The following is a 12,993-nucleotide window of genomic DNA, read 5'->3' on the forward strand; positions in this document are numbered from 1 at the left end:
TGAAATGAATAAAAAGTAGAGCTGTTTACGTACTTTTGGTCATATAGTGTGTGTATTATAAGGTAAAATGTGTACAGACTAAATATATTACCAGGTGTGTAAAATAAAGTTGTTTTTTTATTGAATCAAAGCTCACATTATATTCTTTCTTTTTTATTTCTGTCACTTTGTTTAGTTCAGTTCTATCCTCTTTCTTTCCTTTTTTCCTGTCCTTTCTTTCCTTTTTCTCTGCACTCTTTATTGCCTTCTTTTTATGATTTTTCTTCCTTTTCTAGTATTTTTTTCTATCATCTTTTATTCTTTCTCTATTACCATATTGCTTTATTTTTCTATCATCTTTTATTCTTTCTCTATTACTATATTGCTTTATTTTTCTATAATGTCTTTCTCTTTTTCTACCCCATTTCATCTTTTCTTTCTATTACTCTCTTTCATTTATTGCTGAGGAAGTTACCCTCCACGGCAAAGATAGATTATTTTAGGGATCAGAATGATTAAAGTTTCCAATCTAATAAAGACAGCAGTCACAAGTTCATATGTCATAGCCTGCTCACATTACATACACAGAAAAAAACCCTCACCTAAAAGCTAAATATTTGCATATGCTGAGCCTAAGGATGTGCTAGTCAGTTGCAATTGGCCTATCAGGAAGCTTCTCAAGTCCTGATTCATGGGAAATCCGTTATTTAGTACACGAGTGACATCAGATATGTGACGTTTTTAGCGACACGTACATCACCTTTTTACACAATAGTTACCTAAGTATTCGACAGTGATGTTTATTTTAAGATACAGTAATAATTGTTTATATTTCTGTCTATTTAGTTATTTTATACAATCAGCGGCCATTTTAGTAATTCTTTGATCAAATAAAACAGGGCTATAAACCACGCCCTCTTTATTTATTATGCTCAAAAGTATCCGCCCCTTAAATAAATCTAAATAACTGAATTTCGCCACCCCGCGGTCTTCACTCCTCCTCTCTCCAATAGGCCACGCCCAGTCCCTGCACAGAGCTGTCTGTGTGTTCGCTGCTCCAGGCTCAGTTACTCAGACTACGGAGCGGAGCGGATCTTCCATTGGGACTTACGTAAGGGATCACTGGGACTGCTTATGGATAGCTAGGGACTGCTCGCTTGCTCTCAAACTCACGACCCGGACCTACAGCTGGTTCCCAGGCGGGAGAGAACCAAAAAAAGGTGCAAGCTGGATTCGCTGTCATTTACAGTAATATAACCCATGGCAATGCATAGCTGTACGGCCATACATAGAACAATCAGATGCATAAGCTGTATGAGTTTTATACATGTGTAAATATCTGTCACCTGACTCTGTGTTACAATATATCATAAACATCAGTTATAATATATATTTTATTTTGTATATATGTGTGTTTGTGTATATATGCAATGCATCTATATGTGTGTATGTGTGTATATATATGTTTGTGTATATAGGCATCTATCTATATGTATGTGTGTGTGTATATATATATATATATATATATATATATATATATATATATATATAGTTTTGTGTATATATGCATCTATATGTTTGTGTGTGTGTATATGTATATATATAATTTGTGTATGTATGCATCTGTTGATGTGTGTGTATGTATGTATGTATGTGTGTGTATATATATATATATAGTAATATGTATGAATACACATATATAGCTCTATGTGAAGGTACAAATATAGACAAAATAAATAAAAAAAAATATAAATATATATTAAGTTAATGTATGTGCAAATGTATTTGTACCTTCACGTAAAGCTATATATGTGTGTTCATACATATCACACAATTCACGGTAAAACAGATATAGTTTCAGTTGCAGCCAGGCGAATACATAAACAAAACACAGTCAAGTGCTATGTATTCCTGTTAGGTACAAAGTCCCTAGTGCCAATTTGTTTTCATTGTGGTGTTAATGCTGAAGTTTTTTATTATTGTTTTAATGTACACTTTGAGAATTGTGTATTAGTGATACCTTTTATAGGCTAACAAGCAATACATTATTTTAAATAATGTACAGAATCCCCAGAGTCACTAAATGCTGATTGATAAACTGAAAGTAAAACGCTAGTTACACTAGGCTGCCCTTGTATTATACATATTTAGTGTCTAGTGCCTTTCCTTGTTGTTTAACCATAATGCTGTAAGGTGGTATTGCAGTAATAGTTTTCATTATTGCTGAAACATTCTTCTTGCACCATCATTTATATTGTTTGTTTGACTGTAGATGAGCACACTTGTCAGATCATAGCTCCTCAGGTGACAGATATTCATTATATCTTAAAGGGACATAAAATCCATTTTTTTCTTCTTCCGTGATTCAGATAAAGCATACAATTTTCCAATGTATTTCCATGACCTAATTTGCTTTGTTGTCTTGCAATCATATTGTTGAAAAGCAGATCTAGGTAGGTTAAAGTGAAAATAAATGTTCTGATACGCAAACAACGCTATGGATTATACAAGTTCCATACTGTATAATTGCTTACTACGGGTTTAGAAGTGTTAGATGTAAGAGCGGTCCCACCCGCTATATACGTCTTTATCAGTACTTGCTCTTGTGAGCCCAATATTTTGCACGTGCACAATAATACGAGCTTAGTCGTATTTCATATAGTTCTCCTAATAATTCTCCTAGTTACAAATTTATCATTTATATTCTCCTGTGGAGGACTGAAAGTTCTTCTGCAAGTTCCTACCTTAAAGTTCTCCATAGCTACAGTGGAGAACAGCATTAGAAATCTATTCTCTACTAGTTGTAGAAGCAGTTACACACACAAAAAGGGCTCTACAAGGTTAAAAAATGATCTATAACAAAACACAATAATAATGATTATTGGAGCGCAATAATAATTTATGATGGAGTAAAAAAAAATATATATATAATGGAGCACCAAAATAATATATAACAGAGCACAAAAATGATATCTATTGGGGCATAAAAATAAGATATAAAAAAGCTCTAAAATTGAAGCACAAAAACAATGAAAATGTAGATCTATTTCATATATGAAAGTTTGCTGAAGAGGGGCGTTAACAAAGCTACTAGGAAGGCTGTATAAAGATTTCTATTGGTCTATATATGATTGACATGGAGAATAGTTGCTTATTTTTAGTGATAAATAAGGAGAAGATACTAATCTGACTGGAGAAATTTATCATTAGTTCTCCTCAGCTCTCCCATGGAGAAAAAACTACTTTTTTATGATAAATATGGGCGCACATGTACTCCTCTCCTAAGGAGAGCTGTGGAGAACAGAAAGGAGAATTCCCCAAATGATTGATAAATAGAGCCCTATAAGGGATTTCCTTTGAGATTTTAAAATGGGCATGCGGCTATCATGAATGTGCAGCGGATCAGGGATGAAGTTCGAAGATAGTCGCATACGCATTGCAAAATGGGTGCGTAAATAGAAGGGGGTTAGACGTCCATGGGGGCCAATGAGATTAGGATATCACTTATTCGTAACAACGAAAGGAAAGAAAATGTATTTTGCAGGGCAGAGGAACGGCGAAAAAGTCTGGCGGCTTTCAGGGTAAAAAACTGATGTTAGAAATTAATAGTAGAAAAAATGATGAATGAAAGTGAGGTTATTTTTCATAGATTGATATACGCTTATATAGCGATATAGTCAACTTGACTTTCACTTTAAAGAGCAGCAATGAACTACTAGGAGATAGCTGCAGATTTTATTTGCCGGACTTATATGGCTGTTGACATTGGCTCACCTGATGTTTTCAGCCAGCAAACAGTAGTACATTGCTGCTCCTTTAAAAAAAAGGATACAAAGAGAATGAAACAAATCTTATAATATTATAATTGGAAAGTTGTTTACAATTGCATGCTCTGTCTGAATAATGAAATAAAAAAGTGTTTTTTGACCCTATAACTAGAGCATAGGTGAAATAATCAGCTTGTGGGTGAATATCTAGCCTGTTAAGAGTCCTAAGAACTGGATTTGGGAAACACTGGCCTATGGGATGAATTACATGTTTGCTGTCAATAAGGGATATTGCGGCAAAATCGTGTAATGATTTATATCTGTGTATCCGTTTAGGCAATGGGAATAAACATGTTAAAATGAATAGTATTAAATGGGCAGGAAACCCCAAACATTTAATTCATGATTTGGATTGAAAATACAATTTTAAACAACTTTAAATTTGATTATCAAACATGCTTTATTCTCTTGTTATCCTTTGCTGAAGGAACACCATTGCACTACTGTCAGCTATCTGAACACATCTAGTTAGCCAATCAGAAGAGACAAATGTGTGCAGGCACCAATCACCAGCTAGCACCCACTAGTGTAGAATATGTGCATATTCTTTTTCAGCAATGGATACCAAGAGAACAAAGCACATTTGAAAATAGAAGTGATTTTAAGTGTCTTAAAATTGCATGCTCTATCTGATTCTCGCTAATTTCATTTTGACTTTCCTATCCCTTTTAATAGTAGTAGTAAATTATATTTGAACAGGTTTTAAGGTTAAACATGTAGTAATATTGCACATTTTGAGCACCCCTTTCTGCTTCAGATAAGGAGGCGGCGGCAGCCAGTGTTTACATATGTCTACTCCTGATTGGATCCGTAGCTGTATCCTTATCTGGAGTGACATTGTAGAACAATTTATAGAATTAGAAAATAATATGTTTAAAATGCTAAATAGAATGTTCCTTTAACTATATTGTTATTTTTTATTTTTTTTTCTTAATCAAGTTTTTCATCCTTTTTCAGGATGGCAGCTAGCGGTATAAAGGCTCTGCAGCAATGGTGCAAACAACAGTGCAATGGATATCGAGACGTCAACATTACTAACATGACCACATCATTCCGAGATGGACTGGCGTTTTGTGCTATACTGCACAAGCATAGACCTGACCTCATGTGAGTAAAAGTCCGTTATTTATTGCCTTGTTAGGTGACTGTAATTAAGGAAAACAGGAAGCAGAATATCCGCTGCTGTTATTGTAAAGAATGTGCACACATAATCTATATCTATTTTAAGGGACTTAAAACACTGTGTGTGTTAATGCAATATAAAATGCTTAAAAGGGTCATCACAGTTCAAACATTACATGTGCTAATTTGTCATTTGTGCACTAGTGATCAGCCACTTCCCTTTGGGACCTGCAGTTCTCTGCAGCTCCTGAGTTGTACTTTAACTACGTATTTAACTCATTTTGTAGGAGTTAAACACCTAGACTTGCAGGATTGTTTGTAAAAAAATGACATTGTCTAATTGAATTAGGTCATGACATTTTTGCACTATAAAGAATGAATAGTAAACAAACAAAAAAAAAAATCAATATCTTTATTTATTTTGCCCCTTCCTCCTGTAATTAAACTTTGAACATTGTGGGATAAATATTTGCCTTGTTGCTGAATGAGATCTTGCAGTACTACAATACTAGATCTAAATCTGGCATTTAGATCATTTTTAGGTGGAACTAAATGATTTCTTTTTGGGGTGTCACTATAAGTACTCCTGGACTCTCTGTTAAACCAACGAAAATGCAGTATATATTGTGGGGAGAGAGCGATGAGGCTGTTAACGGAATGTACTACTGGACTTAACATCGTAAGAGGTTATTCATGGACAAATAACACAGGCGCTGATGTGTGGGCAGCTTTGGAAAATATGAAAACAGTGATGCATTGAGTACTTTGAATTAGTGTCCGACCCACATACAGAACTGGCCAACAAATGCTGTCAAAGTGCCAGTTTTAAAGTAAATGAAAATACACAAATTGTAACATGTTATGATACGCTGTTAGTTAGATATGATTTTCAAAGGTGGGTTTGTTCAAGTTAATGTCATTTTTTATAAGTTACAATTTTACCTCTTGGTTGCCAGAGATGACGACCAAACTTATTAACCGATTTTGATCTATCTAAAACAAATCAGTTTTAAGTTCTTTGCTAAAGCTGGGAAGTCCAGCTGTGTCTAACATAGTTTACGTTTTCTCTGCCTATCGTCAAATAAAAGCGCAGGGAGATTAAATTGTTAAAGGGGTAGTGAAAAAACAATGTAATGTAGATGATAAACGGACCACGTTAGTTGTATAATTGATTAGTCCCAAAAAAGAAGTCTGTGATAGAAATTCAAAATAAATCCATGTAGAAGTCTGTGATATAAGTTTAAAATAAATCCATGTAGAAGTCTGTGATAGAAGTTTAAAATAAATCCATGTAGAAGTCTGTGATAGAAGTTTAAAATAAATCCATGTAGAAGTCTGTGATAGAAGTTTAAAATAAATCCATGTAGAAGTCTGTGATAGAAGTTTAAAATAAATCCATGTAGAAGTCTGTGATAGAAGTTTAAAATAAATCCATGTAGAAGTCTGTGATAGAAGTTTAAAATAAATCCATGTAGAAGTCTGTGATAGAAGTTTAAAATAAATCCATGTAGAAGTCTGTGATAGAAGTTTAAAATAAATCCATGTAGAAGTCTGTGATAGAAGTTTAAAATAAATCCATGTAGAATTCTATGAATTCTAAAGTGATGTCGTGTCGCAGGTTGATGAATTCACTTATACAAAAATATCATTAATCCAATGCTTAAAAATTGGTGATGATAGTATAAATCCAATGCCTTAAAGACTGGTGGTGATAGTGCAAAAAGTGAAAAAAAAAAATAGAGATTAAAAGTGAAACAAATGAAAAATTAAAAAAGTACAAAAATGCAAAAATATAAATATAAAAAAATATGAAAATGTTAAAATGCCAAAAGTGTAAAAAAAAATGTCTTAGATGATAATTCCAGAAGTGAATAATAGGAAATCCTACTGGAGGATGTTGATTTTCTCAAAGGAGATCCTCCTATGTGTGATAGTGTGAAACCTAAAAATAAAAAGGTGCAATAACGCTAAGGAATATTTGAAAATCAAGAAATAGGCTTACCATATGCTGTCAACGCGTTTCGGCCCTAAACATGGGCCTTTCATACAATTTTAAACAACTTTCCAATTTACTTATCTTAATTTTCTTCATTCTCTTGTTATCCATTGCTGAAGGGACAGCATTGCACTACTGACAGGAAGCTGAAAATATCTATTTAGCCAATCACAAGAGACAAATGTGTGCAGGCAGGTGTATACTATGTGCATATTCATTTTTTAACAAGGGATACTAAGAGAACAAAGCACATTTGAAAATAGAAGTGAATTTAAAAGTGTCTTAAAATGACCTGCTCTATCTGAATCATGCAAGTTTAATTTTGACTTTCTTATCCCTTTAAATCTAAAATTGATCTTTCATGATTCAGATAGAGCATAACATTTTAAAAATCTTTTCAATATACTTCCATTATCAAATGTCCTTATTCATTATTTTGATATATCATTTGTTGAAGCAGTCGCAATGCACTACTGGGAGTTAGCTGGACACCTGGGGTGAGCCAATGACAAGAGGAATTTGTGCAGACACCAATAAGCAGCTAGCTCCTCATAATGTATTACTGCTTCTGAGCCTACCTAAATATGCTTTTTTAACAAAAGGATACCAAAGGAACAAAGCAAGTAAGATAATACAGTATACAATTTTAAACAAATTTACAACGTATCTGAATTGTGAAGAAAAAGGTTTCATGCACCTTTAATCTCAATTTAAAGTGTTTGTGAAACCCTAGGATTTACCAGTGTAACAAATAAAGGAGACTTTCAGTCATGAAGTATAAAATACTTCATGCTGGAAGTTCCTTTATATGTTTGAAGCGTTGCCGCAGTATTGCATTTTCAGTATAGGCGAAGAATTTAACAGGAAAAGCAGCTATTTTAAAATGACAAAATAAAGATAGATGAGCAATTTTGTAAACAAATTAACACACTTACTGGCAAAATAGATTACCGGGAACACATTAAAGGGGAGAACATTTTACAGTACACTACCCCTTTAATTATATGCAGTTAAAATGCACTTTGCTATGTATTTCATCATTCATTTTCAACTTTTTCTTTAAATTAGCTCTTCACCTTGCTGTTTTACAATGACCCTGCAACACGCTACACAATGATTGCTTAAGGAGTGCAGAAACTCATTTATATCAGTCTCTTAACTGCCCACAGAAAGTAGCTACACATTCTTATGAGGCTTTTCAAGGGGTTTGTCCCTGGGCTGCAAAAGAAAACTAAACTATTATATTGTAAATAGTGTGGCCTGCCTGCTTTGGCATAAGGTAAAACAAGGGCACTTATTAAACAGTTTGCTTGGCATTAGTACACATAAGAGTCCTACAACCAGGCACTGAAAGTACTCATCATCATTGAAGCAGAAACTAATTAGAAACCGGAATTCACAGACCTTGTAACCTATTTTGCCTTTGAATATTTTCTTAATGACATCACACTCTATTATTATTCAGTAATGAAGCAATTGGCTAACAAGAGCAAAGTATTTTCTTTTATGGGGAAAATGTAAGTTTTCTAAACATCTGAACTCTCTGTGTCCTGTCAAATTTAGGCATTTGCAGTAGTGGACAGAGTGTTATTCAATTCCAGCCCTCCCGGAGCCCTAACAGGCCAGATTTAAAGGGTTATGAAAACCAAATGTTTCCTTTTGTGACTCAGAACAAACCATTTTAAACAACTTTCCAATTTACTTCTTTTATGTAATTTGCTTTATTCTTTTAGTATCCTTTGTTGAAGGAACAGCAATGCACTACTAGGAGCCAATTGAACACATCTGGTGACCAAATGACAAGAAGAATGAGTGCAGCTAGCTCCCAGTAGTGCATTACTGCTGACCCTACCATTTATGCTTTTCAGCAAAGGATACCAAGAGAACAAATCAAATACAATGGCTATTAAAAGTAAATATATTTGTAATATTATGTTGCACATTTTATAGTGATTTTATGCATTGCATTTAGTAGGTATATGGATTAAATCTATTTGTATATCATTTATAGTTTCTAATTTTCAGTGTCATTTTGTATTCAGATTCAGCTTTTTTTAGTGTAACGCTTCACATTTTTTTTTTTTAAAAAGAGTACAGAGAAGAGAGCTCCCTTGATACTAAGTTGCTTTATGAATAACATTTTTTGCATATCATCTAATTTGCTTCATTCTCTTTGGCATCCTTTGTTGAAAAGCATACATAGGTAAGCTCAGGAGCACCAGTGCACTGTACTGTGCACTTGCTGATTGGGGGATGCACATAAATGCCTCTTGTCATTTGCTCACCAGATGTATTCAGCTAGCTCCCAGTACTGTATTGATGCTCATTCAACAAAGGATACCAGAGAATGTCGAAAATTCGATAATAGGAGTAAATTGGAAAGTTGTTTAAAATTGTATGAGGTTTCATGTCCCTTATATCCCTACTTGAGCACAAGTAAAACAGTCATACTTACTGGGCTACTGAACAGATCGGACATTTATTTTGGGCTACTTGAGGACTGTAATTGGGAAGCACTGGATAAGCGGCTCATACAGCAATTAATTTGAAAACTTATTTGGCTTCTCAGCTTCTAAATAATTTGTTATGCTGATTGAGGGACGCTGTAGTTGTGCTTTGACATTGCTGTACGATAGAAACTAATAGGCATGTGCACAAATGATCCGAATGTGAAAGAAGGTGGCTGCTCGTGGGCTTTGGCTCTTTAAAGGGACATTGTACACTAGATTGTTCATTGCATAAATGTTTTGTAGATGATCCATTTATTTAGCCCATCTTGGGTAGTGTTTTTGTAACAATTTATAGTTTTACTTATTTTTAAATAACATTGTGCTGATTTTCAGACTCCTAACCAAGCCCCACAGTGTCAGATGTATACTGATGTCTACAGATTCCTGCTGGGTCCTGTTGGTTTCATATGCAGGGAAGGGGGCAGTGTCTTCTTTCTTGTTTTCCCAGCCTTTTTCACTGGGTGTCCCAGCCTAACCTCATCAACAGAGCTAAACTGTGAGCTTCTAAGTACATTTTTTTTAAAAAGGTTTTATACTGGATGTTTATATCAGTATCTGTGCATATTCTTCTTTATAGTAGTGTCTATTACATGCAGTTATATAAAAAATGGTGTATACTGTCCCTTTAAGGAACTGTATTCCGTGTTCGGATAATCACGAATGATCCTCGTGCAGATGCCTAAAAACTAAGTTCTTTAGACAAGAAGTCACTATTTTTTTTTATTTTTGCAAAAAGTAATTGTTCCTGCACTGTATGGAAAACCGAATAAAGTTTTGCTATGTAAACTCAGTGGGAACTTAAACAGCTGTTCACATATGCTTCAGTTTTATGTATGATTTGTCCCAAAAGCGAAATGTCAGTGCAGAAATAAGATGTTCTAATTAATTCCAGCGTTTACTTTTTGGATTATAATCCTTTCATAGCTAATGTCCCTCTTGGGAGGAGCAACACATTTCAGCTCCTGAGGTGGAAACCACTGGTGTTTGGCAGATACATGTGTATTCCACTGCTGATTGGCTGATTGCTCAGGAGCTATGTATAGAGGCTTCTGACTGAGCCTTGCTGTGTGTTTAACTGATTTTTAGTGGTTGGCATGCTATTTAAAGACTTGCTTGCGCACAAACACGGCCAGAAGTAAACTTATAAACTGTATGGGTTAGCGGGCATATTACAAGTTGAAAGTAAATAGTTTGTATGGAAGCAAAACCAGATGCGCGCTGACTTCAGGACTTAAAGAAAAACTAACACTTATCGCTTGTGCACTAACCTGACACAGCGTAAACCTACAGCTCTAACCCGGAGGTAGTGATTCATAATTATTCATATTAAGAAAATGTTAATGATTTCATGATTCAGATAGGGCATGCAATTTTAAACAACTTTCCAATTTACTTTTGTCATTAAATTTGCTTTGTTCTTCTGGTATTCTTAGTTGAAAGCTAAACCTAGGTAGGCTCATATACTAATTTCTAAGCCCTTGAAAGCCCACCTCTTATCTGAATGCATTTGACAGTTTTTCACAGCTAGACAGCGCTAGTTCATGTGTTTCATATAGATAACATTGTGCTCATGCCTGTGGAGTTACTTACGAGAGGGCACTGATTAGCTAAAATGCAAGTCTGTCAAAATAACTCAGATAAGGGGCGTCTACAGAGGCTTAGATACAAGGTAATCACAGAGGTTAAAAAGTGTATTATAATTGTGCTGGTTATCAAAACTGGGGAATGTGTAATAAAGGGATTATCTATCTTTTGAAACAATGCAAATTCTGGGTAGACTTTCCCTTTAAATACATAATTAGAGCAGTTTATTATTGCACTATAGCTTGTATATAACACATTAGAGCATTTTATTTTTGCAGTTTTTTTATCTCTTTAAACCTGCCATATGCATTTGAACACTTAAAGGGACAGTCAAGTCCAAAAAAACTCATGTTTCAAATAGGGCATGCAATGTTAAAGATTTTTCCAATTTACTTTTATCACCAATTTTGCATTGTTCTCTTGGTATTCTTTGTTGAAAGGTAATCCTAGGAAGGCTCATATGATAATTGAAGGCCGTCTCTAATGACATGCATTTTTATTTGCTTTTCACAACAGCAGAGAGCTAGTTCATGTAAACCATATAGATAATATTGTGATCACGCCCGTGGCTTGTGGCAGTCGCTGCACTCATTGGCTAAAATGAAAGTTAATAAATAAAAAGTCATGTGATCAAGGGGCTGTCAGAAGATGCTTAGATACAAGGTAATCACAAAGGTAAAAAGTGTATTAATATAACTGTGTTGGTTATACAAAACTGGGGAATGGGTAATAAAGGGATTATCTATCTTCTTAAACAACAGAAATCCTGGTGTTGACTGTCCCTTTTTAAGCAGCGTTTCCCCTTTAAGGCTTTTGGGATCAACAGATTACAGCTCAGTGCCAGGTGGCATGAATCCTGGATTAAAGGTGCAATCACACGTGGATGTATGTTTGAACTGATGAGACAGAGCTCTGCTTTGTATTAGTTATTTAGTATGGGACAAGAATAAGAAAACCTAGAAGAGGGAACAGAAAACAAGTTGTGGTTCTGAAACCATACGAAAAGTACAGATGATTTAAAGAAACAGTAACGTAGTTTTATATGCACAGTATATATCGGCATTTAACCACTGCACTGCAAACCTTCTGCATACTATATACATGTTTTAAAAGCATTTAAAACTGTAATTTTGTTGGTAAAATTTGCATTTTTTGCAGTCCAAGAACATACGCCTATTATGTTTCTCACCTCTGTTGCTATGACCAGTTAGGGACTAATAGAATTTAGATCATGCACTGATCAAGCTGTCACTTTTTAGCATGTAGCAGGGCTTAAGTTCGGAATCGCACATAATGCACTCTAGCGTTTCTGGAGACAGTGAACCCCCCCCCCCCCTCCAGAATTTTCACAGAAAGGGAAAGTTGGGGAGAATGTATAAAGTGTGTTGCATTCTTTTTTTCCATACAGATAATTAAAGGGATAGAAAGGTACCCATGCACATTTCAATTTTGACTTTTCCATCCCTTTAAAGGGATATGAAGCCCAATTTTTTTTTATTTTGTGATTCAGATAGAGCATATAATTTTAAGCAACTTTCTAATTTACTTCTATTATCATTTTTTCTTAATTCTTTGTATCTTTATTTGAAAAGCAGTAATTTGAGTGTAGAAGCCGGCCAGTTTTTGATACAGCACCTTGGTAGCTCTGGCTGATTGGTGGCTAAATGTACCAAGGGTTTAATATCCCTTTAAGGAAAATATGGGCAATTAACTTTTAAAAATGAAAGTAGTAAGAAAATGTATAATGCTTATGATACTGTAAAAGGTGAGGCTGAATACATCTGTATTATAAACTTACTACACCATATTCCTCTTTATGACGCACATTAATAGTTTGGTACCTGTTGATTTCACGTAGCTTTTTAGGATAATTTAGGAGACCCAGTCCATCTTTTCCATTTATTTAGTATGGCCACCTTTTTTGTTTGATAAAATAGCCATTAAGACATTTGTGCTCTTGGAAGGGCCAGGAGTT

General features: G+C 34.6%; 1 protein-coding gene across 2 annotated transcripts in view; it reads left to right on the top strand.

Annotated features, from left to right (window-relative positions):
• Positions 1 to 1,032: 1,032 nt before the first annotated feature.
• MICALL2 (MICAL like 2) overlaps positions 1,033 to 12,993 on the top strand; it is a 125,960-nt gene continuing 113,999 nt past the window's right edge. For both annotated transcript variants that reach the window (XM_053694898.1, XM_053694899.1), the window contains exons 1-2: positions 1,033 to 1,199; positions 4,764 to 4,913. In XM_053694898.1, coding sequence (XP_053550873.1) covers positions 4,765 to 4,913 — 149 coding nt within the window. In that variant the 5' untranslated portion in view covers positions 1,033 to 1,199; position 4,764. The remainder of the gene's footprint in view (positions 1,200 to 4,763; positions 4,914 to 12,993) is intronic.

The sequence above is a fragment of the Bombina bombina genome, chromosome 11 (genome assembly GCF_027579735.1).
Source record: "Bombina bombina isolate aBomBom1 chromosome 11, aBomBom1.pri, whole genome shotgun sequence".
Taxonomy (NCBI): Eukaryota; Metazoa; Chordata; class Amphibia; order Anura; family Bombinatoridae; genus Bombina; species Bombina bombina.